We start from the raw sequence: 27,202 nt of genomic DNA, 5'->3' as shown, positions 1-27,202 counted from the left end.
GTGTGTGTGTGTGTGTGTGTGTGTGTGTGTGTGTGTGTGTGTGTGTGAGCTTAGGCTACTTTCAGACAATTATGAACAAAACAAAAAGAGCCAGATTTACTAAGTAGGCGTTGAAACAGAAACACTTGAGTGTTGATGGGGGGATGCTGTTTAATGAAATGACGATATAGGAAGTCCAGCTCGAGTAACACACTCATGCATTTAAAAGCTTATCAGACGGAAGAACACTGCACATCAGTTTGTAATACTCAGACAGGATTTTCCATCTCTGGAAAGTTACCACGTTATCTTTTGCCATCGAATGATCGCGATCACGATACAAAGTAACCTACCAGGAATGTGTGCTTGCATGATTGTGGATGGCCAGATAATGTTTCTGTTGTCTTGCTACAACACACCACCTTCACTCAAGGATGGACTTCTTATAATTTGGTGGTTTTTTTTATCTATAACTCAAGAATTCCTACGCTAATTACGACAATTACACTTACAATAGGATCAAACGATGAGGTGATGACATTTTGGACGGATGTGGACGTGAACTGCAACTTGACTGATGGGCTGAGACGTACTACCATGACGCTGTCATTCTAGTTTTGCTGGTGCCTGTATTGGCACCCTTGTCAGACCAGTTCCATTCAAATACATGAGAGGACTGCGTTTCTTTCACACAGAACTAAAGCCAGCCTGAACCTTGCTTTCATCTTTCGGGCCTGATTTAATGCATTCTGCCCCAAAGTGTGTCTGAAGATAATATGAGGCTCTGAGTCAGACACATCAAGTGAGCGTCAACCAAACTTCAGTCTTTTATGACCAAATAATCCATTTTGTGTTACTGTACTCCATTCTAAAAAGACTTTGGATGTTATCCACTCATCCTATCAGACCTCTGCCCTTCTGTTTCCTGTGAGTCCTGCTGCATTAACAATTAAACATAAGCATTAGATATTTATGAGGAATATTTTGTGTGGTAGTAACATTGTCAGGTAGATTTAAACCGTAACCAAAGTGTGTATCGAGGTATGTAGCAAGCATAGAAACAGCTACACACTAGTTTTCTGAATAAATACAGTTTATATTAATATTATTATTCAAACAGTCTTCAACTCTGCTGAAGGGATTAGTTCCAATCAGAACCTTTTCAGTGCAGCAGCACAGCTTCCTGCGGTTTTGAGGCTCAAGTCTGGCTGACCCTCCTCTGACCTGCCACCCCCTCTCTACAGTGCCCTCTCTCCTTGTGTGTGTGTGTGTGTGTGTGTGTGTATGTGCGTGTTGGCTCTCTGCCTACAAGAAGTAGTGCTGCCAGTCGGGCTCACTGGCAGGGTGGCAGGCACTTACTGAGCAGTTCAGCCATATTTGAAGAGGAGTGGATTACAGAGCTTCTCCCTCTGAACACGTAAAAGACACGGAGAGGCTGTTTTCCTCTGATAGAGGTTGACTATGAGCCCACCATTACCTGCATACTCTTTTACATATGACTTCAGGATTCATGCTAATGGGGCTTCAGCATGGCGTCCCCCTCGCTTAGAGACACCTTTGCTCTACTGCAGGATGCTTCCCACTGAGCCTGGAGAAGTGGCTGCGAGCCGCTCTTCATCTGATGTGGTGAAGTTAACGATAAGCCACACAATGGTGGGATTTATTATTATTATTCCTGTGTTTTCAATTAGTTTGGGTTTTCCACCTCTGAAGAACAGCGCTCAGCCGCTGCACTAAGCTGGGTCTCATGAGTCTGGAACACAGTCCTTAGTCTGTCAGATGGTCTGAAGGTGTCATGACCATATCTGCAGAGCAACAAAGTAAAGCACAGCAGGATGATTTATTCTAATTCATTTGCAACTTTAGTTTCGTAATATTACTTTTTTCTCAAAATATTATGACTTTTTAGAGAACACAGATAAGCAAGTAAAATGTATTTATAAAGCGCTTTTTACAGACATAAGTCACAAAGTGCTTAACAGGGCAGAATTACAAACTTGAAAAACCCAATGTGACCATCGGGCCAATAATTCACAGATGTGTGGGATATGTTTTGAAGAGTAGCAGAAGTCTTTCTGAAACACACATGAACTACTAAATCATTGACTTGAATAGGTGCCACATGCACATTGAAAGAGGTTACTTCCCCCACGCAAAAGAGGAAGTAAACAATGTCTACATGTGTGTTTACTCAGCAGAGAGTAAATATTTGAAAGCACCATATTCCATTATATTTTGAATTGTCAACTGTTGCCTGAATTATGTGTTTTCCTTTACATAAATAAATACATTTCCAACATAGATTGATTTAAAATGTAGTGTTTGACGCTCAGAATTTCCAGAGAGGGCCTCCGGACCCCCTGCTTCATATGTGTCATATTTGGGGATCTAATCTAATTGAGTGACAGAAACAAGCCTGCAGTACCACCTGTATCCATTAGGAGGTAGTAAATCATTAGAGGCTGTGTGTGTTTTTTTAAGAGTAGCAGGTACACAGATACACTTAACATGTGATGTGGTCATTCCAGCGCCATCTGATCAGATCGCTGTGCTTCTTCTAACAACAGAATCACATGATCACAGTGACCTTCAACACCTCTGCGTGGACACTGTGTCGCCTCTCTCTCTGTCTGTATTTTATGATCTAGATGTGACTGTGCTTCCTCCCACCTCACCCTGCCTGTCTCACTCCCGTCCTCTCCCCAGGTTGGCTTCTTTCCCAGCGAGTGTGTGGAGCTCATAAATGACAAAGTGCCGCAGTCCATGACCAACACGGTGCCCAAACCAGGTATTCCTCCTCCTCTCAAACCACTCACAGGATGTGTGTTGGAGGGAAGTTATTATCATGCCGGTTGATGTCTCACTGATATGACTGCATTTTCAGGAAGTGGGGAGGTCTGTGATGGATGACGTGGCTCTGGGCGTGTGTATGTGTGTCACATCTTTCCAGCAAATATTGTTGCTGGTCTGACAGATCTGTGTCATGGAATGGATTTTGTTTTAAAAATACGAGCTCTACAGTGGATTTATAGTCTTTAACATCTTTACACAAAATGAGAGAAATGTAGTGGAGTTAGAGATGTAACCTGAAAACTGAATTTACATATATACAGTGCCCCGTTAAAGAACCGAATCACATTATAATTATCAGTGTAATAGATATAATACAACTTCAATTTATGAGCATGTAACAGTGAAAGGAAACCCATAATTCTGACCCCTGATATAACCGGCTTATCATGTTATGTTGAGTCAGCAGCGCTATGCAAACTACTGTACTAATCTGTTGCTGTCCAGAGCAAACAGTTAAGCCCCTCAGCACGCGCACGAGAGTGTCAAAGACAAGTACATAATGGAAACCTGGAATCAAAAAGAACCCGGAACAACATTTGGCGGCTTCAGTCTTGAGATGAACTTAAACTTTGCCCTGACTTCTTCACACACCGAGTTACACACTTTAAAAATAGCAGCTCGCGTCCTGTTTCTATGACCGAGCCCTTCTGATTAAAACCTCTTCTTGTACAAATCCACGTCTTACAAATCTAAAGATCGATCTCACCAATATGGCTCACTGACACAACCACCCGGCTGGCTTCTAAGGGGTGGGGCTCTTAACCATCGAGAAAGCCTCAGAAAGACTCCGAGGTCTGCATGAAGTGCTGACACCGTGGAAAAAACCCCCCCACCAGATCCACAACTACGAGGGAAGGGATGTCATTATAGGCGCCGGGTTTCGGGTGCTGTTGGACGCCCATGTGCCAATCAGGGGTTCAAACCCAAAGTTTTTTTTGAGGCTTTCAGACTGTGTGGCTGAACATAAATGCATCTGGTGGTGTAGAGTTAACTGTTGCAGTGCACGCACAGCCTGCTCCCCACACGGCCCACCACTTATTCTGCCTGCCCACTCCCCTGCTTCTGAGCAACGATTTAATGCTTGTTGCTGTTGTTCCGTTTGTTTTTTGCATGTGTCCTAATTTATCAATCATGCTTCTTTTTTTTCTTCACTGAGTATCCGCAGGTCAAGTCCATTTTTTTAATATCCTGAATGTAGTCTAAAAATTTTCTTTTGAATTGCTCATTTTTACACATTTGTGTTATTTATTAGTTAACTTTCTTCAATATGAAATATGTGGCTTGTTTGTAATAATCTCATTAGCAATAATCAAAATCTAATATTTGGGTTTCTATAACCTGCAGATGCCCTGTTCAAATGAACAGATCCTGGATCAGGTTCCTAATCGGCAGCAGAGCGAAAAACTAAATGTAATGGCGTTGAAGCTGCCCGTTTGTTCTCCGCTGCGATGCGTCATTAATGCTGTTGTTGGATGTGCAGTAGCGTTAGCATGTGTCTTGATTTGTTGCATCTGACTGTGATTCCTCTGCCTCAGCCTCCCCCTGCTCTGGCCTGCAGCCTGCTTCTTGGAGTCTCTTCCCTCCCTGTGCGTGCTGGTATACACACCTCATCCACCTGTCAACTCACCCCGCATTCACTCAGCTCGCACACACAAAAAAGCATTTTTACACTCGTATGACTTGGATGTAATTAAAGTTCTAATCCTAAAGACTTCTTTCCCCGTTGATTTGATTCCTGTGGTGTGGTTTAATGCTACACCTCGCAGAACTCCTTGAACTGCTAATTTGTCAGAAATACAACAAAAGAGCAACTAGTGCATCTTTTTGACAGTTGTGACCAACAGGTTTGCATTGTTTTAACAAAGAAGTTAGTCAATAATTGGCCTTTTTTCCATCATGCCATGAGCAACCTCCATCTGATTTTATGCTGTAGTTTTATGAAGTGGTTTTCCACACAACAGCAGGGAAACCAAACATTGTTGGTTAGCTTGCTGAGGAGTTGGAGGTGTGCAGAATCTCACCTGCAGCCTGTCAACAGCCCACTGTGGTGGTTCGTTAGTTTGCCATTACCCCCTGAAATATTTCAAACGGATCCAAAAAATGCCAAAAATGTTGACACACCTGCGTTTCCTGTGACTGCCTTACAAGTGCTGGCTGTTTCACAGGTTCAGTGTTTTTAATGTGGCAGCAGCAGGAAATTAGCATTGTCAGTACCTTAAAGGGATAGTTGGGGTGTTTTGAAGTGGGGTTGCATGAGGTTCTTATCCATAGTCAGTGTGTTTCCTACAGTAGATGGAGGTTGGAGAAACAGACGTTAATACCAGCTTGGCAGCAAAGCAATGTGCTGCTGTGGACGGGGGCAGCAGCTAAACGTATTTTAGATGCCTAAAGAAATCATCATCCGTTAAAGTGATAGAGAGGAAAGCAATGTACTGCAGTGAAAATATTCTAAATAGAAAGTGAACTCTCTGTTTCTCCAAACTCCATCTGCTGTAGTTAAAACACCGACTATGGGGAAGTACCTCATGCAACCGCACTTCAAAACATCCAAACTATCCCTTTAACACCGCTCTGACAGGGTGTGGCAAACAATGAGGCTGATATCAATCGGATCAAATTACAAACGGTAATGCGGGATTACATGCTGCATCGTTTCCCTCGCGTGTGCAAATTTAATCTTGGGCAGGAATGGCGGACCCCGCCACCAACAATGACAACTACTAGAAATAGAACAGAATATAAATGCTCTGAGTGGCTACTGCTGAAAATAATGCTGACTATAAATTATGAATAAAAATTTCAAGAAAGTCTTAAGGATTATAACTTTAGAGTTAAATTAAAGTAATCTCACAAAACAAGACTTGTTTTATTGATAAATGCAATGTTTCTTTAATTGAGTGTACTTCATGACGAAGCATTTTACTTTTGTTTTCACACTGTCTCACAGAGCAGTTTATTGCTTCAGCATCAAAGTATCATTTCTATGCAAATCCACTGACCTCACAGATCCAAAGTACACTGTTGCCCTGTTCTCTAACTTGAAGTGCTTCTCTCCCTCTACCGACTCTCTCACGTCTCCCATCATCCATCCAATCCATCTGTCTGTGGGTCCATCTGTCCATCGGGCTGCATGCAGACTTGGAGATGGAGAGTGTAATACAGGACAGTGCATGGGTGGCCGACCCGCTAAACCACTACAGCCTAAGTTCAGGTAGACAAGAACCCTTTGGTCGTGTTGCCCCGCCGCTCCCTAACCAAAACACTAACTCCACAACCACGGTGATGTGTTTGCACTTCTTATATGTCTAGTCTATACCTGTGATAGCAGCTTGCGATGTGGGTTATAGCTTCACTCTTTACGCAGGAAAATGTTCACTTCTTGGTGTTGCATTACAAGTTTTCACATCCTGATAGATTGTCCATAACCTTTAACACACTTATCCACGTTATCTCAGCACTCTGTGGGTGGACCAATAAGACATGTGAGCGTGTCTGTGGATATGGGTCTTTTTTTCCTCCACTGTTTGTGAACTTTCTTTCACTTTAATTGCTCTAATCTCACATAAGAAAAGGTCTGTATGATGCAACACTTGCCATACTCTCCTCCCCTGTTAAGTTTGTTCCCTAAATTCAGGCAGATTCCTTTTACATAATAAGATGATTGTTATCGTACTGCTGTATTTTGAATGTGTTGCAGGTTTTGTCTGACTGAATGTTTTGTGTGTATGCTGCGTATAAATGTTTTTGGGATTAGATGTAGTGGCGTAAAGATGAAATCCCACCCTTTTCAAACGTTCTTCTCAAAAAGAGAACAATCTTACCCTCCACCCCTGTTCTTTTTCAGTTTCACTCCTCAAGGTGCATGCAAATGACTCCAGGGGTGAGCCAGGTTACTACAGCATTTCTCCAAGCGGCTGAATGTACGCCGTGTCTGGACGGGGGCCAGCTGTGTTTGTTGTGTGCGTCTGTTTGGTCGGAGCTGAAAGGCCACGGCACCCCTGCCGTGGCGCTCGGCCTCGACCGGCCTTGATTTATTTTAATCCTTTTACAATGAGGGGGCCTGTAAACCCGTCCATTGAGCGCCGAGCTTTGTCCCGCAACAGTAAGAATCTCTGTCTCGCTCTCCATGGTGACCGAAAGAGCACATTCCTGCAGGGAGCCACGCAGCATTGGGAAAATATGTTCACTTCTGCCTTGATCCCCTCTGCTCCACCACTAACCTTTGCTGTTCTTCAGTACAACTATGGAAGTGGCTAACACGCTGCGCCGCTCCAGCTGAAATAGAGACGATAGAAGCTAGTTATTAGTCTTCCATGTGCTTGTGATGTTTCTCAGTGGAATCGGAGAACAGAGACTACTCCCTTCACAGTAAAAAAAATACTCTTTTGTTGACATCAATGTGAAGATAAAGAGTTTTGGATGAAAACTTACAGTCTTATTTCCTCCCCCAGACAGCCCAATAGACCTACTAGTAACTGACCCAGATGTAGAACCCCCCTCCCCCCTCAGCGCAGGCCTTCATCATGTCTGGGGACCAGTGATTCGGGCAGCTGTGAAGACAGCTGGTTATGTGAGGGAGAGAGGACGGGGAAACCGGAGAGAAAATGCGTGAGACAGAGTGAGATTTGTCCTCCTGTTTCCGAGGATCTCAGGTCATTTCCTGGCCCTCTGGTTCTGGGCCGTTAAAACTATGCTAGGCCCCTTGTGTGTATCGTCTTGCTCTGTAGCTTCAATAAGAGACCGTCATTGTAGGCCGCACCTTTGTTTGGGTGGGAGGCTGCTTTTGATTACATACTAACAACTCAGGCTGTGTTGTAAACTGAGTGAGTGTGTAAAGCACATAGATCTTCTTTTTTTTTTACCCCTTTGCTCCCTTTAGTGGACTCTCTGCTAAACGTTTGCTCATCAAAGTCTGACGCTGCCATGCACAGAGTTGTATTGCATCATTATTGCGGTTGTTGGTGTCTCATTACAAAGACAAGTTGTGTCGTTGCAAAGCTTCGACACTCACAGACGTTTAACCAGCAGGTATAAGATTCAGATTTGCAGTCGTGCTTGTGTTTCAGCCTGGAGTCCTGCTCCTGTACATCAAACCGTGGAGTGCTACTGCTAAATACACTTCCTCGTTCTTGCCGCATCCCATAGAGAGACATAGATTATTCAGTTCCATGCAAAATAGCAGCTTTATGACACTTGGTGAAACACAAAGCTCTCTCTCTGTTATGTGGTGTATGACATCAGGGCAGGTGACTGGTGTTTTTCAGAACGTTGCTAATAGTCTAATAACCTAAACGCATACTCCACTTGTTGCTTTACTGTGTCCACCACGTCTCTGACAACCAATCTGTCTGCTGCTGTTCTAACAATGCCTCGCGATTCAAATTTGATGATTTTACAATTTTAGAGCACGGCATTACATACACGTGGAAGAAGTATTCCGATCTTTAACTTGAAGTTGAGGTCTGCAGCATTGGAGAAACCAGCAAGAGTACGCTAGATTTTAAGATTTCTAAACTGAAAAACCCAGCCCAGTGTTGCCAAGTCTTTTCCAAATACAGTAGCTAGCAGCATTAGCTCCAAAAGTCGCTAAAACTAGCGAGAAAGTCGGCAACACTGACAGCCCGGCCCTTCATGGCCTCCCTCCAAAGACACTCTCCCACAATTAGCATTATGAATGTAAACATCGAGCTGAATAAAATGATTGAACAGATGTATTACAGTTGTTCAACTGCCACTGCCAGATTTTCTTTCTTTTTTTGTGAGAGCATTTGATCTATTGGTTGCTGTCGGGATGTTCTGAGAATTTCCACAAACATAACAAAAAATGTTTCTAAAATGCATCATCCACAATAGCTTTAAGTAAAAAGTACAAATATATTATCAGAAGTACAGTACTTGATTAAATGTACTGATCACTATGGAAAATATCAGAACCTATGCAAAGAGACATTTGAGGATCAGCCCAAAGAAATGTTTGTCTTTGTGTCACTTGTAAAAATGATGTCAAGCTGAAGTGATCACATGATGCAGTGGAAAAAGTCTGACTCCAGTCTTGTGATTCTGGACCAACAACAAATTAGTTTTACTTTATTTTGACTCAACATGTCTGCTAAGGAACTAAGCTTGTTAAGGAATTACGTTTTCAGAGGAACAGGAGGCCCCTCAGAGGGAGAGCTGGTCTAAAGTCGAGGCAAGGCCATCCTGTACATATGTTGGGAAGACATGCAGGGATGCTGCTTGTTAGGATCGTGCGCGTGTGTGTGCGTGTGTGTGCGTGCGGTGTAGAGGGGTGTTTTCCACTCTCTGAACCACCAGCGATTGCCACTTGGCTGCATGTCGTCTGTGCTGCCTTCACATACTGTCGGGAAGATTAGAAACAAGCACATGTGTAAGTCAGCATTATGAATATGACTGGGCTGGTTCAGAGTGCATAAACGTCATGTGAGCAGCTAATGGCCAAAAGGGTTGTGTGTACATATACAATCACCGGTTTAATCCTGTGTGCGCTTTGATTCTCCTTCCTGTTATTCAGAATTCTAAAAGCACAGACTGCAGGCATGGCCTCACGTATTCCTCCTTTATTATATGAACTAAAAGTTGTTAATTGGGTCCATCCGCTCTGTCGTATTCATTTAGTATACAATTTCCTTCAATAGTACTCGCAGCTTTGTAAGAGTGTTATAAACAATTGCTTTTTACCATTTTTCCGGGAGCACCTGAAGGCAGCATACATGGGGTCGTAAACCGATACGTTGAGGCGCAGCTCCGTGTGGATCCGAGCTGACTAAGCACAGAGGAGAGCCGACGCTGCTCTCCTTCTCCTTCTGTCTACACTTCAACCTTTTTTCAACTTTCTCACTCATACAAAGGGACCTGGTCGTGTTTGCGGTATTCAGCTGAGGTTTTAGCGCTATTTTGTACAGGTTTACGGTTAAAAGGAAGAGATAAAACTTAGTTGTACTTTGGACCTAGTTTGAAAGCCTGTCATAAAGCCCCAAAGTGAGTCCAGCGATATGGAGCGACGGTAAGAAAATAGGTTTATATTTGGAGTGTAATTGTATGTATTCGCTAAAGTATCCCTGATAGATACGATAGGCCGACAGCTTTATTAATCTAAACGGACCGTTAACAGTGAGGTTTATGCTCCACGTACCGGGTTCTACTGGGGGAGAGACTGCCTTTAGAGTGATGGGAGAGGTCTCCTACTAAGTGTGGAAAATATTGCTCCTTCATATGACCATCTTTTTCCATTAGAGGAAAAAAAATAACTTAGGAATAATATTCGCCTCTTCTCTCAAAGTGTGTGTGTGTGTGTGTGTGTGTGTGTGTGTGTGTGTGTGTGTATATATATATAGATAAATTATCACTATGCCAGAAACGTTGAACTTTTAAAAGGCAGTTCTGGAATATTTGTTTTATTTAGCAAAGAAAGAGGTTAAACATTTGAAATATATTGTTGACAAGATGTATAGTTGATTTGCATCTGAATAAGCATTTGTCTCTATATGATAAAGCAGAGTTTAGGTGCTCAGTGAGGTCAAACCTACTCTGACAGTATCAGTTCTCATCACTGATTTTTTGAGAAAATAAAAAAGTTGTCTTGTTTTGATTACATCATTTAATTTTGAATTTGAAATGGCTTTGGGGGGGGGGGGGGGGGATTAGTGGCTCAGTGGTTTGTACATCCCTCTGCACTGATGCTGATATTGATCTTTCATAACACTTCTGTATGAATTCTGTTCCTGATTTCTCTGATGTGGTGTACAGTTGTACCATCTGGTAGAATTTTCGGGCGGGACCACGCAGGTCCTCTGCTCCCTCTGCTGGAGTTGTTGATTCATGGTGCATTGTGAGTTTGAACAATAAGGCATTTTTCTCCGGCTATCACCACACACTTAAAGCCCTTGAAACACTGCTCTGTTTACACACTAGACGGCCATCCAGAAACACCAACAGGAGATTGTAAGGATGTGTTAATTGGTGTTAACACAGTGTTAGTGTTCTGTTTTTCAGTTTGATAAGCAATGCAAACAGTGTCTCTGTGGTAGTCGCCTCTCAATAGACACATCCTTTTTCAATGAGAGCGATGAGGGCATGAAGTTGGCTTGTTGAATTGCTTAACTGGCTGTCAAAGATACTTGAGTAAAGCTTTTTTTGAGACATAGCAAATTGCAGACATTCTCAGATTCAACCCATTCTTCTGCGTTGCTCCCAGAGAGACCTAACTTTACTTTTATGGGCCCGCCACAGTAAAAACACATTTGGTCCATTTAGAAGAGCTTTTGACGGATCCACAGATCACATTCCAGCCAAAACCTGTCTTCTCACGGCATGCAGATTACTGGGATGGATGATGTAATTATATCCAACCAATCCAAAGAATGATTTCATGAAACAGTGAAGAGGTAGTTTGAATTTCCCACCCTGCCGCCTACATGGGTGTGGGTGGCTGTGGCGTCTCAATGTGCTGGCTGAGCTGTGATGAGAGCATTGTGATGCCCCAAGGAGCCGCGGTCACGCCTGCTGGTGGTGTATTCAGGGAACACTGACACGCACAGTAGTTGTATCAAATATCTCAGGCTAGTGCCTGCTATTTAGCTCTGTAATGTAACCGCTCTACTTTGGGAAGCACTCTGTTGTGTTGCTATGAAGTTGGGATTTTCCTCTGATCTGCTTCCTTTAAAAAGCTCCATGCTAACTCAATGGAATGAGGCGGTCGTTTTGTTTTCGGGGTGGACCGAGGAAACAGAGCATGATGTTTGCCATTACGGCTGTAATTGTTGCTGCTGTAATGCTTGGCCTCTAGTCTCCACCCGGCTCGTCAACTCCCTGCCTCTCACTGAGATCTGCTGGGGAAAAGTCTCATCATACTCACACAGTCAGTTCAGGCCGTCAACTGAAACCTACAACCATCCTTCTGTGTTTACCGTTGTTCTCTCTTTATTTGTTATCTATGCAAGGCATGGGCTAATGGCTCTACTTGACCCAGCTGTGAACATGTGCCCGCCCCCCCTTGGTAGTGTGTCACATGTCAAGAATGTATCATCAGTTATTGTGTTTGCAAACATTCAGAAATATTATAGTGAAAACATTTCATCTCAGGTTTTTGTGTCAACAAGGCTCTCATCAACTTTGCATATGGATGTCAGTTTACCAGTTATAGAATGTCTCCTCTCTCTGTGGAGGAGCTCTGAGAACAGACCCCTGGTGATGTCATCAGGGTTGTTGTGTAGTTTGGGGGGGGTCTCTCAAGTCAGGGTGTCTCACAGATTGTTTCATGAATGTATCTCCTGCAAGACGTCCAACTTTGTGAAGCAAGCTATAAATCGTGTAGTTCATTTTGAAGGCTTTACCAGTCCCACCATCCTTGTGTTGAAGGCCTTCTGCCCAGCTGGACCTGAGCCGCAAGCGTGTCAGAGCTGCTGGCCCCTCAGACTCTATCTGCCTCGACAGTAAGCAGACGGGAGTCTCTGTCCGTCCTCCAGAGAGTCACGCTTGTCGTTGCACTCCTCTTCCTCGCGTCAGACAGTCGGGGTCGCTTGAGGTACTAGTGTGTTTAGAGCCAAAAGAATTCAACTTAACAAAACACTGATGGACGGATTCCATTTTTTATTATCATCGACGAAAAACTGAAATGAGAAAATGTATCACACAGAGACATGCAAAGAATGGATGCTACAGATCAAAATCAATCCACACATTCTCCCTCTTTGTCAAAACCAAATGCCACAAACATTACCCACAATGCAAAAGTAAAGAGAGCCACTAAACACAGTTGCCTGAAGATGTCATTTATTAGACATTTCACTGTGTGCATATATCTTTGTTAGTATGCTGCCCAAACAACGAGAAACTGTTCAATGCATTCAGCTACAAAGCGACTTTCCATTCCCATCAGCTCATTAGTTTTACTCTGGTCCTGATGTTTGCATTCTAAATGTACGCGGCAGACTGTCAATTAAGTGAGCTGCACTCAGTTTACTCCATAGTGTACGTTTAGCATGCGAGACAGGCAGCCTCATTAGTTTCTACCTAATGGTCTCTGGGCATTAGAGCCAAGTCTCACACAGTGTGTCTGTTTGAGATGGTTGTAAATAATGATATTCATGACAACACACATGTGCCTAAATGATGCCATGTATGTCTCTGTAAGTGGATCATCTGCTGTGAGTAAAGACGCTGCCTTCTCACTTTCATTGTGTTGTTATCTTGCAAACACACAGGTGTGGCTGTCTTCACCTCAGCCTGTTTAGTTTCTTTGGTAAGCAGTGGCCTACTTTCTGTTGTGCTGAGATGGAAGCAGATTTAAGCTTGGCACAGCCACAGATTAGTTATTGATTTGGATTGAATCCTTAACGCTTTCTTCTTTAAATTGCGAAACCAGCGTGTGTGTGAGCGTCGGACTGTAGTTTGAAGCAGGTGATGTCAGGTCTGTGAAACACATAAAGGAAGTGAAAGGATTGTGATCGTGACTGTGTTTATAATCAGTTAAAGGAATGTGCCCTGGAATATAAATATAAAAAAAGCTGTTTTTCCACTTTGGATGTTGTTGTGATCACTCAGTTCTCAAAGATTTAGTGAAGTTCCAGATGTGGTGTGGATGAGAGAACACAATGATCATAGATCGGATAGGTAAGGGATGTTTTTAATACTGTCCTCACTGGTACATTTTCAGCTCCTGGGCTGCTGCTGTTTTACTTTATGTTTTTGATTAAGACCATTTGTCAGTTTACATGAGTGTGGACCGCATGGACTGCTGAGCGCTCCACGTTCAGAAAGGATAGTTGTGCTGTGAAATGCAAGAGTATAAAACTGTAAAGTAATAATAGGAAGAGGTGTTGGTCAAAGTGCAGCACGATGTAAGAGGATCAAAGAGAGACTAGCGAACCGAGGGCAGACCATTGACACAGAGAGAACGGAGAAGCAGAGAAAGATGAGTAGACTGGAGATGTGTTCATTGAGCAGCGTCGGGTCTGAGTGGAAGCTTCACAGGGCAGAGACGGTCTAAACACAGAGAGACAAGGCAGTGCAGCTGGGAAAGATCCTGTTAACATCAGGATTAGTAGGGTCCTCTTAAGGATAAACTAATATTGAACTTAGTAACACCGGGGGTCGTTCTCTTTTCTGTGCCATTCATTTGCTCATCCATATATTTTTTTGCCCTGTTTTGTCACAAATACAAAACAAAATGCAAATATTACGCAGCGTAAAAGCTGCATACTTTTTTCCCGGAACGAGGTCCATTTTTTTCCTAAACTTTTGCACCGCGAATAAAAGGCATCAGCCAATCACATTATGCGGAACGGGTTGATTGGCGCCTATATTTATGTAACCACAACACGTAACATTTAGCATGTTGTTTATTCATGTGAAGGTCTTCAAGATGGTGAAATAGTTTGTTTTTAACCCTGCAGTCAGACTGTGTTAGATGCACTATGGCACTTCTTTGGTCAGTCAGTGGAAAACTGTTTCATACTCGATACATTTTGTATTTTTGTGTCTGTTTAGCCCAGACTGATGGACAACTTAAACTGAACTGAATTCTCAGTTAAAAGAGAATTGAAGCTCTCATCAGACGAGTTGATTTCATCCGTATCGCCGAGTCCAGTAAACTGACCCAAGAGTGGAAAAACACTGCTACTGTCACCTCACCAGTGTGTGATTTTCACTTTTCTTTTTCTGGAGTGGAGCCAGCTCCATTGTCCCCCGAACCCCATCAAAAATATGCTAGTTTAAGAAGCTTACGACCCTTTCCCAGACATGTATCGGTTTGGGTTTCTAAGTAGGTCTGCTCCTTCTTCTTTTTGTCTCGTTTTGAAGCTGAGCGGAGGATACTGGTATTGGATGTGGAGGATTCCTTTGTAGTTGCCTGGGAGGTGGCATTTAAGAAGGAAGCCTTCGCCTCAAGGAGACTACACATACATAAAGGAAGGGTTTGCATTAGAATGAAGCTGAAATGCACAAAGGGACAAGCCTGAGCTGCTTGTGTGGGGTTTCACTCCAGTCTACCAGAAACCAGCGTCAAACCCACATGTTCTGTAGCATAGTAAACAGCCATGTAAGATAACTAAGATGTGTCCTCCGTCCCTCAGTGTCTAAGAAGCACGGAAAGCTGATCACCTTCTTGCGCACCTTCATGAAGTCCCGGCCCACCAAGCAGAAGCTGAAGCAGAGAGGCATCCTCCGGGAGAGGGTGTTCGGCTGCGACCTGGGAGAGCACCTCCTCAACTCGGGACATGATGGTGAGATACATGCAGACACACCTGATGGCACTAGTGTTTTCTGGACCCATTTATGCTTGTTTTTTTAAACGCCATAAATTCTCAAATAGTAGCCAGGGCCCTAAATTACCAGACATTAGAGACCGGCCTCGAGTCTTAATTTCACCTGCTCCCTGGTTAATGCAAACTCTAAACCTCCTCCATGTTTACCTGTTGACTTGATGAGTTCATCATTGTGTCCCTTCCAATCATGTCACACTTACTGCTATACTCGATCCATTTCCAGTCAATTCCACTTTGCAATCGCTGAAACTTGCATATGGAGCAACATCCAGCAGCTGGCTAGCCTAGCTTAGCACAAAGGCTGGAAGCACGGGGGACAGCTAGCTTGGCTCTATCCAAAAGTAAGATTTGAGAATTGATGGGATTCAGAAGTGCAAGACACAGTCGGGTTCTTTAGACTAGATTCCTTGTCCCAGAGGAAGATTGTTTTTCCTGCCCGTGCAACACAGGAGCATACAGATATGCACAATAGATACAATGATCATGAATACATTAATGCTCCGTCCATTATCCCTGCTCACATTAGTGTCAGTGAGGCAGTTTGTTCAGGGCTTTCATGGCAGAAAGGACAAAACTCTCCATTTTAAAGTCCTGTAGCCCTGTCCCAGATGTGACAGTGGAGCATCATGACCATTAGCCTCAAATTATGGAACATAATAATGTTTAGCATATACCAGTGATGACATATGACTGCCAGTGTTCAATATTTGTTGCAGAAAATGTTACCACCCCAAACACACCTGCTCCTCCATCCATTCCAGTCTGTGAGCTGATGGTTTTTATATGAAGTCATCATGAACCCTTTCAAATACACACCACACGCTGTTTGTAACCAGCAGCTCATTCCAGCTCTGTGTAGTTCTAGTTAACATATTTGCTGGGCTAAAATCCATCCATCCATTTATGTGCTAAGGCTCAATGAGGATGATGGTGTCCTCATCACACTGTGACATCCGCTCCACCCAGCGTAATGATCAATAACCTCATTTCAGTTCATGTTGACAGCAACTTGAAAAAGTTCTTAATGTTAATGGTTCTCAAATGGGCCAAATTGATGCATCACAATTTGAATGATTTTTGATTATTCACTTGCCTTCGGTACAAACTATTTTTATTGCAGTTTCACCTTTCACAGAGCACTGCTTTGACTTCCATGTTGTGCTACATTCCTGCTAGTTCACACATCTTGGATTAAGACACAAGGTACGGTTCTGCTTCGCCTGAATTCAGTGAGAGCAGAGTCAGGAGACGGTCAAACAAGTAATGGACAGTATATGACTTGTCTCCTCTGGACTACAACATATAGTCCAGCTTTTTCACTGGCTGCCGCTGTAGGGCGGCAGCATGACAGCTCCCGAAAAGTGAAGCCAAAACATCTCAATTTCCCATATTGATTTGATATGTAGCGGCGTTGGCGATATGCAGTCGGATCACCCATGTTGATGCCAGGTGTGAACGCTCCTTATTCTTTGTCTGGATATTAATGTCATCGTACCATTGGCTCACAGCGATCAGTCCTGTCCTTTTAAACCAGCATCTAGCAATGGAAAGTAAGAGCTAAAAGCCTGTGCTCCATGAAATCTATGTTTCTTTCATAAATCTCCATCAAAGCCTCTAGTTTTGAGTGGCATGTTAGAGACAAAGGGATCTGACTTAAGTCAGTTTGAGCTTTCAAAGGGAGCCAAACCAGCACATCAGTTGAACGTTCTCCTGCTTTGAATGCCGTTGTTTGAACTAGAATTTAAGAGTATTTATTCTTGCTGTGTCCAACCCTAACTCCACATTCAAAACACGTGTCGTGTGTCTTTTGTGATAAGAGGACGTAACAACAAAAAATGTTCCTATGTGAAGAATGTCAGGATTCTCTGCAGCAGAATGTGGTTTCCTCAAACCCCGGCCTTGTTTTCTCCTTCGCTATGTGCGGAATTCGACTGAACAGCTGCTTCGGCAAGTGTCCCACTCTCTGTCGTCCTCTGAATGATGTGTGAGCTGTGGGAGGCCTGGGAGTCTTCTTATACACATACACACCATCCTTATCTACCACACACACACACACACACACACACACAGATAAAAAGCAGGTCTGCATGATTCATGGTTAACTGAAGGGGAATTAGGAAGTTCTATTTCTGAGTTTCTTTTCTTTTGGTCAGTCCCAGCTCTCACACACAATCACTGGTATTGTGCTTTGAAGCCGAGTGTGTGTGATTGGCTGCCTCAGTCAAACACACAGAGCTGCATGGATGTAAAAACTGGGTTAAAGGGAAACCAAAGGCACCAGAGAAAGAAGACAAATATTTGTCTAAAGCTCTTCAGGATATATTGGTCTCTCCTTTACATGGGTCAAATGTTTCTGCCCTCAGCTTTTCCTTCCGAAAGCACTAGAACGTTACTCACTGGGTAATCCCTCTGAGCCCAGAGCTCTGGCCTAACTGCTCTGTACTCGGCTCTTCAAAAAGGAAAGTCGTGGTATTCTTGACCCTGAAGCTCTATATTGGCGGATGTTATGTGATGACATGCTGTGTTTTTTTTCTCTCTCTCTCTCTCTTCGCAGTGCCCCAGGTCCTCAAGAGCTGCACCGAGTTCCTGGAGAAGCACGGCGTGGTGGACGGCATCTACCGCCTCTCTGGGATTGCTTCAAACATCCAGAAGTTGCGGTAGGAGACACGCTGCCCGTTAAATACAGCATTTGATTCAATTCACTGCATCTGTAAAAGAAAGAAAAGCATCAGGATGACGTGCAGTGTAACAGATTTTACTATGTAATGTTGTCAGAGCAGAATAAGATTTTTCAATTATTAGTGTAAGCTAAGCAATATTAGCTTTAAAAAAAATAAAAGTTAAACCCTGGGCTTTGCCTCTCAGGCCACATACATACACATACGCTTATATATTCAATGTGGAGTCTGCAATTCTGGAAAAAGATTTCTGATATTTGAACTCAACACTGCCTCCTCTGTATTCACATATTGGTATTTTTGGTTGAGAAAACCTCAACCTTGTGTCCTCTCACGTCTGAAACCACACAACACACTGCCCATGTGCAGTCTGAGGTGACAGTCTTCCTAAGTAGCCTTAAGAAATCTTAAAAGGGATAAATTCATTCATCTAAATAAAAAAATGTAATTAGTTGGTAGTAAAATGTCTAAAATCAATCTGTCAAGTCTTAAAAAGCAGGATTTGACGAATACTTTTTTTCTAATCTCAATTTATTTAAAAACAAATAATTTACAGAATGTCTGTCGCATTAATGTCATGCAGAACCAACAACACTCGGGATGCTTAAAGCAGTTCCTGTAGGAACCCTGGATTAGATTATTACTAAATGTGACTATTTTTAACTTGACTAACAGAAATGTTGTGTTGGCACAGATCAATCCTTTCTAAAACACAACTTAAATTCAGGGAGACTTTTTTCCCATGTCTCGTATCCCTCCACCAAACCACAGCAGTCGTTTATTGATGCACCTTTTGTTCAGAAGAAGCACATTTGTTGACTCTACCTTTGCCCTCTTTCTCTTTCGCCAGACACGAGTTTGACTCTGAGCAGATCCCCGACCTGACCAAAGATGTTTACATCCAGGACATCCACTGTGTGGGCTCGCTGTGTAAGCTCTACTTCAGAGAGCTGCCCAACCCCCTGCTCACCTACCAGCTCTACGAGAAGTTCTCCGTAAGCATGGCCTCAACTCAACACTCCTCCCACACCAATCTCTTGCTTCTGCTATTACAGCACGTGATTGTTAGCTTGCTTTGAGCTTCTGTGTCAGTGTTTAGTTTGGCTGCTATTATAGATTCAGTCTTAGTCTTTAGTCCAAAATGCTGATTACTTTTAGTCTAGTTTTAGTCAATGAAAAGTCATTATAGTAAACTTTTAATCAAAATGTTTTCTCTCTTAATTTTGTCAGCTACCTTTTAGTTTGATTTTTTTCATTTTAGTCATCAGATTATATTTAACATTTCAGTCAGTCTAGTTTAGCACAAACTAATAGTTTTGTCCTTAAGTCAAACTTTTAGTCACATTAGATTTCATTCTATTGTCATGGAAAACACGGTTTGAATGATTAGGAAGGCAGCTTTGCTCACTAGTGATGCATGGGTCAGTCCAGTCACACCCACCTGCCTGTTCAATCAAACAATATGTGTTGGTCAACCACCTGAACCCGGCCCGCAAACTTTATGCATTGAAGTGGCACGAGGACAAAGACAGACTGAGCTCACACTGAGTTTGACACCGTTGCACGTTTCACATCGTCACCTTTAGTTTTAGTTGATGTCGGTGCCGTCTGGTCTGGAAATACAGGTGGCTGATAAACATGTTTCATCCTAGTTCACACTGTTCAGTGGTTACTGATGCCCCGGAAGGACACTGATTGGGTGTGACTAACTGCTCGTTCTCTAAGCAAAGAAAGGGAATTCCTTTAATTTCTCTGATAGGAATTCGGCAAATTTATCTTGCAGTTATGAATCACAGACACCCTTGAAATAATAGCATTGTACTCGACACACCCTATCATTAGAAATGTAGTCCTCTGTGTCACCTGGAATAAGAACTTTGTCCAAGCACAACAAGTCCCTGAAGATGAAGGAAATGTTTGCTGGTTGTTATGGCAGCTGGGGAGAGGCTGTGGCTGCAGACTGATGTCCCCTCTGTGCTCCATGTAGCAGCGCCAACCAGGGATGACAAATGAATGAGCTTAACGTTGTTGATACGCTGATACAACTATTTATCTCGCCATCTCTCCCTTTTGTTTTCACCCTGAAGGATGCTGTATCAGCAGCGACAGACGAAGAGCGACTCATCAAAATCCATGATGTCATCCAGCAGCTTCCTCCACCGCATTACCGGTCAGTGTAGAGGCACACTGCCCCCATGTGGCAGGCTCGGCAACTGCCAGAATGCAGACGCGGGCTCGTGTCGTATATTCACATCAGTCCGGTGTCTGTTAATGTCAAAATCAAGGGTTTTCCTACTGCCACACTGCATTGAGTGGAACCATTTAACAGGTCCCAGCTGGTCTGCGTTGATGATGAATGGAATTTCCCGTCCTTCTGTGAAAGCATACAAATGCAGATTTCTAAGTGACATTCCTCTGGGGCTTTAGCACATAGTGAAATATTGATGCTCTGAAGAAAGAGCTCTATCGCAGCCATTAGTCTGCACATCACTAGTGGGAGCTAATTAAACCTGAATAAATGAATATTTGATTCCTAGGACCCTGGAGTTCCTCATGAGACACCTTTCCCACCTCGCAGCGTTCAGCTACATCACCAACATGCACAGCAAGAACCTGGCCATCGTCTGGGCGCCCAACCTGCTGAGGTGAGACGCCGTCCCGCTCAAAAAGAATGTCCTTTACATGCTTGTTTTGCAATGTGGGGAATATACTGTCAGTCATCACCTGAAAGCTGTTTCGACTACTCGCATTAAGGATTTCTCAGACTTGAATTGGCTGCGATAACGGGCTGTGCCTCCTGCTTTAAATGAGTCTTCTACCTGAATGAAAATGATTTAAGCAGCTGTTTGTGGGAGGATGCTGATCAACACAACAACAAATGCTGGAAATGCATCCCAAAATAATTTTAGCAACTTAAACTCTAAGCATTTATACGTTTGATTCTCTACCTTAAAATGTTACGCTTGTTTAAAGTGGAGCACTCTCTAAATCGAACACAATTCTTCAGGTCCAAACAGATAGAATCTGCCTGCTTCAGCGGCACAGCAGCCTTCATGGAAGTCCGAATCCAGTCGGTGGTGGTGGAGTTCATCCTCAACCACGTGGATGTTCTCTTCAGCACCAAACTCAGCTCACTAATACGCGAGGGAGCTGGTACGTACTGCTCTCGTTGTCATTCCTCTACCCGCTGCTGCTTCCTCCAATAAACACTGTCCCACATCACCAGGTCACAACTCATTGTCGCGGCCCAAATCCCTGCTGGTTTCATCGCCCTCCACTAAACTGCTGAGCCTGGAGGAGGCCCAGGCCAGAACCCAGGCTCAGATCAACTCTCCAGTCACTGAAGACAGCAAGTACATCGAGGTGGGCGAAGGTCCGGCTGCCCTGCAGGGAAAGTTCCACACTGTCATCGAGTTTCCCACCGAGAGGTTTGTTAACTCCTCTTACTGATATTTCATTTGATGAATGTGTGCCTTCAAAAAATCAATTAGAATCAAATTTAGACACTTTCGATATGTATCTGTAGAATGTGTTGCAGAATACTAGCATTTTAATACCAGTTGAGCCGAGATAATAATGCTGGAATGTGTCTCCATCTGCTGGTTGCTGTTAGGACTGCAGGCAGTCGTTTCTTCCTGCACCCAGTTGCCTGCGTCTCCGGTTACAGACTTAGCTTAAAACAGAAAACTGTCTTTGGTCATTTTCATTCCTGTGTCTAAATCTGTCATTGTGTATGTGAGTCAGTGAAACTAACCTTTCGTTGCCCGCTTGCCCTTCACCATTTATTAATCATAGGAAGAGGCCTCCTATTAAATCCAAGAAGTCTCCTGTGGGTAGTTGGCGTTCTTTCTTCAACCTCGGCAAGTCTTCCTCCATGTCCAAGCGCAAGCTGCACCGCAACCCCAGTGAGCCCAATGAACTGAAGGCCATGGCTCTCGCTGGTGAGTCCTTCCTCCACAATATGAAAGAAAATTGTCAAACTTTAACCTTACAATTGCTGAAATGAAGGAACAACAGTATAGCGTTGTCCGTATGAGGAACAGAAAAGCGTATGTGACTAAACAAGGCTGAAACCTTTTCATCACTGTGTTTCAGGAGGCAGAGGAGACACGGCAACATTGAGATCAGCCAAAAGTGAAGAGTCCCTGAGTTCCCTGCACAATGTTGACGGTAATCATTTGTGTCTTCCAGTTCACTTTTACTCAGAATAGCAAGTTTAATCAGTCATATTGTTTTTCAAATGCTCTACAGTGTAGCCTACTGTTATGCTTAGGGCCTGATAAAAGAAATAGTTTCTGATTATATTCTGTTGCTGCTTTAGGAGAGTCCAAGGTGTACCGTCCCCGGCGGCCGCGCTCTAGCAGCGACGCCCTGTCGGCCTCATTTAATGGCGAGCTGCTGGACAGCCGGCAGCACTGCAACTCCTACGACAACCTGGTCGCCACAGAGGACAGCGACGGAGACGACGGCCCCATCTGTGTGCCTGCACTCATCTCACCTCCCCGTTCAGCGGGTGAAGACGTGGACCTCAGCCCGCCGGACATCGGCATGGCCTCATTGGACTTTGACCCCATGTCTTTCCAGTGCAGCCTCCCCGACACCTCCTATGCCTTCCCCCTAAACGACTCACCCGCCGGGGCAGAGGGCTCCATGTTAAAGAGGAGCCCCAACAGCGTCTGCGGCAAGACCAACCGCTCTGACTTCATCTCTGCCACCTTCCTGGGCGGCTTGATGTCCCCTTTGTTGTCCGCAGACTTCAGCCTGGCTGCTGGAGAGAAGGTGGCAAACAAGAAACTGACCACTTCCTATTCTTACACCGATAAACCCACACAGGCTGTGTCGCCTATTAAATGTGGAAAGACGCTGTTTGCCACTTCGGAGCTTTTCTCTACAGAGATGCCGGACAAGAATACGGCTGGACAGTTTGCCTCTCCACAAGCGTTATCACCTCCCTCGGCAGCCAAAGACTCTCCTCCCCTGATGGGAAGTGTGCTGCTGAGGGCGGCCGAGCCGTCGCTAAGTGAAGCTTTCCAAATGGAGCTGCACTCTAAGCTGGCGGCCTTTGACAGCGCGGACAGTCGAGAGCTGAAGGGAGAGGACGGCGTGCAGCAGTCGCTGGTTGCCAGCAGCCAAGAGCACCAAGGTAGGGAGCAGAGAATGACCTTTTTAAGTGTAGTGTTTGGTGTTTGCCACATTTCTGCCTTGACATTGCTTTGTTTACACTATTTAGATTAAGAATAAGGTCATAAATTGTGCCATTAATTATGACTTTTTTTCTAGGTTTAGTTTTCCAGGTTTGCATGCATTTCATCTTAAACAAACCTTTTCATGTGAAGCCCGAGCACCAGGCTTAACTTTTCCCCTCATTCCCTTTCCCGAGGCACCTTAAAACCAGCCTTCCTGCTGTCGTTTCTTCTCTTCACCTGCTGCTCTCTTGCTTATTCCTTCTTCAACTATAGACCCCTTGTGTTTTTGTGTCATAGCTCCGGACTCTTCAAAGGACCTCACCCCTCGTTCCCTCAGCGCTACAGCTCCCACTACCGCCCCTCCTCCCCCCCCTCCTAAAAATGCTGCCCGCATGTTGGCCCTGGCCTTGGCCGAGTCCGCTCAGCAGGTTTCCATTCAGGCTCAGTCCCGGTCCTCTGAGCCCTCCACGCCGACGTCCCCTCTGCAGCTTCAGGAGGCCTCTAACTTCCAGGAGTCGACACATCCACTGTTCCCACTTTTCCGGACTTCTTCCGAGGAGGGAGCAGGGAGAGGGAGTTCCCCGCCACCAAACAGCACGGCCCCGGCCTCAGCGCATCCCTCCGCCTCCAGTCCTACAATCAATCAGCAGCCTCTAGAGCTCACCAGCGCGATCACCAAGCCATCGGACAACACCAAGTCCTCTACAACCCCACCAGACACTCCTTTTTACAAGTGTGCCCCACTCCCCAGTTCAACCAGCCTGACTTCTCCAATCAGGAGAAGTCCAGAAAGGCAGCAGCCTGTCACGGGACAGGTCCCAGTCCGTACCAGCTCACCAAGTACCACTCTGGCCACCTTCCCCAGCGGCAGCTGCAAAGAGACTGGAGTCTTACCACAGCTTGTTCCTGAGGTAAGTGTCATATCACTGTCATATGTAGACTACTACTACTTTTACATTATTAAGGTAAGCATGATCCAAATTGATTAATATTTCATCTGCAGTATAACATGAGCAAGTTATCGTATTTTGAGAAGTATGCTGACAGTGATAGGATTAATATCACTTTCATCTCTGTACATTCAATATTAAGCTACAGCCAGCAGACTGTTAGCTTAGCGTAGCATAAAGATTGGAAACAGCTAGCCGGGTTCGGACACTGTTTTTTTGTACAGATTAAACAAACAAGATGTAACGTGTTAATTAGTTGTAGCTTTAGAGGACATGTTAGTTGGATTTTAACGTTAACAATCAACTGTTTTCAGTCTTTATGCTAAGCTACGTGTCTCTTGGCTCTACCTTCATATTAAGCATGCAGACATGAGTGATTTCAATCTTCTGATCCAACTGTTCCTTTAACTTGAATATATCTTTTGATTAATTAGGTCCCAATATCATGATTAGGAATGATCTGTACTCTTCCACAAAAGGAAATTTCACTGACAGTGTTTTGACTACTGTCACTTATTTAAGTGTTGTATTATATACACGCAAACTACACTGTACAGTGATGGTATGTAACGATGTATATTTACTCGAGCACAGTACAATAAGTAAAGTTAAAGTGTGTCAAAATTGTACTTACGTATTTCCATTTTATAGAACTTCTACTCTACTCCATCTCAGAAGCAAATATTGTACTTTTACTATGCATTTTGTGCTTTTACATTTTTAATTCAGAAATTTTACTTATATTGGAGTATTTTTAGAATGTGGTATTTTGACTTTTACCTAAGTTAAGAACCTGAGTGTATGATAAAATGTTTGTGGCAGACAGAAAAATACCAAATGTGTCAACCCTTTTGCCATGTGGGTCGTCAGTGTAGTTTATTTGATGCTATGATTATTTCTATGGTATTTTTGCCTGCATAGATATGGAGAGATGATAACAAACAGACATTAGGAATTGATGCTGCAGTGGAACTACCCCATAACTAGACTGGTGACACTGTACAGCTTGTTTTCCTCAGGAAATGAGTCTGTTCTGTTCTGATTTGTCTCAGGTCAAACTAGAGGGGACTAAACCCCCCCCAGTCCTTCCAAAACCCACAGAACAGCCACCTCAGAAGCCCAAGAGGCAGGCTGTCTCACTGCCCCAGCATCAAACACAAACTCAGCAGCAGAGCCAAGCTCAGATCCCGCCTCATCTTCCACCACAGCCTCACACGCAATCTCAGACACCGGTCCAACCCCATACCCAGCCCCCCTCCAAGGCCAGCGCAAGAGTGGCCCCCACCTCTGCTGAGCCTGTTGAGAAGCCTTGGGAGGCCATAAAGCCGGTACAGCCCTGTACAGAGCCTGCAAAGCACCAAGACGCGTACGTACCCAAGCCTCCGGCCCCTCCTGTCCGCACCATGGAGAGCAAACTGGCCACAGCGGCTCTCAGCCAAAGTGAAGCCTCCTACCATATCCTGGGTGAAGGGCCTGTGCCTGGCCATCTGGAGGATGCTCTGCCTCACCATCCTCCTTCCCCTCACAAATCTTCCACGCACCAGCCGGCCTACCTGTACCAAGCTAAAGGAGAGCCGGTCTTAATTGAGCCGCCTGGAGCTGCATACTACCACCAGAGGCCTGTTCCGCTGGGCCCCCAGTCCGTGCTACACCACTTCCGGCCTGACAGCGTCCCCCCACACCTGTCCTACGTGTCCAAATCAGAGCCTCAGATCCCTTACAGTGCCCGACTGGACAACAGATACAGCACTTTAGGCCCCAGGTCCTACCACCACTCCATGAAGTCCAGAGGAAACCCCCGCAGTGTGTACGTGTCTCCGGGGCCTGGCCATCAGGGTTACAGCCATGACAGAAACCAAGGCTATCCCACCATCCGCAGAGTGCACTCACTCCATGTCCCTTCCACTATCCGCTCAGTGCCCATCCAGAGGACCGAAGTTCCTCCAGATGACGAGATGTTCTTCTATCAACGGCCCGTGTATCAGTGCAAAGCCTACCAGCAGCCCCCGCAGCAGTCTTCACAAACAGACTACCACGTCACCCAGCTGCAGCCTTACTTCGAGAACGGACGGGTCCAGTATCGCTACAGTCCATACTCTGGTTCAAGCCCTTTGGAGGCGCCTTACTATGACATTGACCCTTACGGCACCATCCGAGTCCGCCACGTCCACTCCCATAGCAGCCGAGATCCGGGAGCCGCTGCTGGTCGACCGGGTGGAAAGGCGACTGGGTACCACTACCTCGCTCGCCATGTTCTCCCGCCGGGGAAGGAGCACAGCTTTGTGAGCAGGGACATGCCCCCCGGTTACGGGACCAAGGAAGCTGCTGCTTACCTCGCTTGGGACCCCGAGGAGTCAGAAAGGCTCCGCATGCACTCCATCCGCAGGGAGAGCAGGGCCAGACAGAAGATCAAGGGCCCCGTCCTTTCTCAGTATGACAATGTTGGCTTGTTTGCACCCTCTGATATATCAGGCTATGAAACCCTGCACCTGCGCAGTAAATCTGACCCAGGCAAAGCTGTGCTCGTCGCGGCCGAGAGCAAAGATGGGCGCTACCTCCCCAGACACATGGTGTCCGACCCCGATGTCCTCATGTACATGGAGACCGACAAGCATGTCCAGGGGGGCGCAGTGGGCGACAAGTCCGACGGGCTCGCCAAGCAAAGCGGTTCCAAGAAGTGCCAATCCTCTCACTCCCTTCCAGCTACTCTGAGCCACAGTCTGTCCCATCAGCAGGAGAGTGGCCGGCACAAGACCGGAGACGACAAGCCCGGTGGAGACGGCAGCCGGTCTCAACACTGGCAGCAGGACTTTCCCAACAAGAGGAACTTCCAACCACACTACGAGTGTCCTGATTCTGACCGCCACCAGAGTAAAGTGAAAACATCCAGCGGCTACCACATTACGGACGAGCAGCCGTCGGCCCCCAGGGAACAACTCGGCCGCTCCAAACTAGAGCGATCGCACAGTGTCCGGGAGCAGCAGCTCTACAGCCAGGGCAACCCCGAACTGGACAGCGACTACTCGTATCAGAAACACGGCGCTAAACCGGTGCAGTCCCACTACGATAACTTAGACGATTACCACCCAGTACCTCAGCCTCAGGCTCCTGTTCAAAAACGTGGAGGACCCTATCCCGGCCCAGGGTTCACCGTGAGCCACAGTAATAGAGCGTACTCCACAGCACTGGGCCAGGGAGCCTTTCTCCAGACTGACCTGCTCATGCAGAGGCCAGAGACAGAGATACGTACAGAATGAAGCATTCGGGGGGGG

At 45.0% G+C, this 27,202-nt stretch overlaps 1 protein-coding gene across 11 annotated transcripts in view; it reads left to right on the top strand.

The window, feature by feature from the left end:
• The window catches only part of arhgap32b (Rho GTPase activating protein 32b), a 111,919-nt gene extending 84,723 nt beyond the window's left edge, over positions 1 to 27,196 (top strand). For 9 of the 11 annotated variants that reach the window (XM_031871604.1, XM_031871600.1, XM_031871599.1 and 6 more), the window contains 15 exons: positions 2,686 to 2,767; positions 4,368 to 4,418; positions 5,969 to 6,043; positions 14,925 to 15,074; positions 17,671 to 17,773; positions 18,645 to 18,789; positions 19,882 to 19,964; positions 20,332 to 20,439; positions 20,802 to 20,947; positions 21,021 to 21,222; positions 21,590 to 21,735; positions 21,890 to 21,964; positions 22,116 to 22,937; positions 23,278 to 23,891; positions 24,983 to 27,196. In XM_031871604.1, coding sequence (XP_031727464.1) covers positions 2,686 to 2,767; positions 4,368 to 4,418; positions 5,969 to 6,043; positions 14,925 to 15,074; positions 17,671 to 17,773; positions 18,645 to 18,789; positions 19,882 to 19,964; positions 20,332 to 20,439; positions 20,802 to 20,947; positions 21,021 to 21,222; positions 21,590 to 21,735; positions 21,890 to 21,964; positions 22,116 to 22,937; positions 23,278 to 23,891; positions 24,983 to 27,187 — 5,007 coding nt within the window. In that variant the 3' untranslated portion in view covers positions 27,188 to 27,196. Of the gene's footprint in view, positions 1 to 2,685; positions 2,768 to 4,367; positions 4,419 to 5,968; positions 6,044 to 6,141; positions 9,857 to 14,924; positions 15,075 to 17,670; positions 17,774 to 18,644; positions 18,790 to 19,881; positions 19,965 to 20,331; positions 20,440 to 20,801; positions 20,948 to 21,020; positions 21,223 to 21,589; positions 21,736 to 21,889; positions 21,965 to 22,115; positions 22,938 to 23,277; positions 23,892 to 24,982 lie in introns of those variants that run through there. The other 2 variants (XM_031871602.1, XM_031871610.1) reach the window with 2 other exon arrangements.
• Positions 27,197 to 27,202: the final 6 nt, after the last annotated feature.

The sequence above is a fragment of the Anarrhichthys ocellatus genome, unplaced genomic scaffold (assembly GCF_004355925.1).
Source record: "Anarrhichthys ocellatus isolate YVR2014 unplaced genomic scaffold, GSC_Weel_1.0 scaffold59, whole genome shotgun sequence".
NCBI lineage: Eukaryota > Metazoa > Chordata > Actinopteri > Perciformes > Anarhichadidae > Anarrhichthys > Anarrhichthys ocellatus.
The sequence above is the reverse complement of the archived record's forward strand: the minus strand, read 5'-3'. Positions and strand labels throughout refer to the sequence as shown.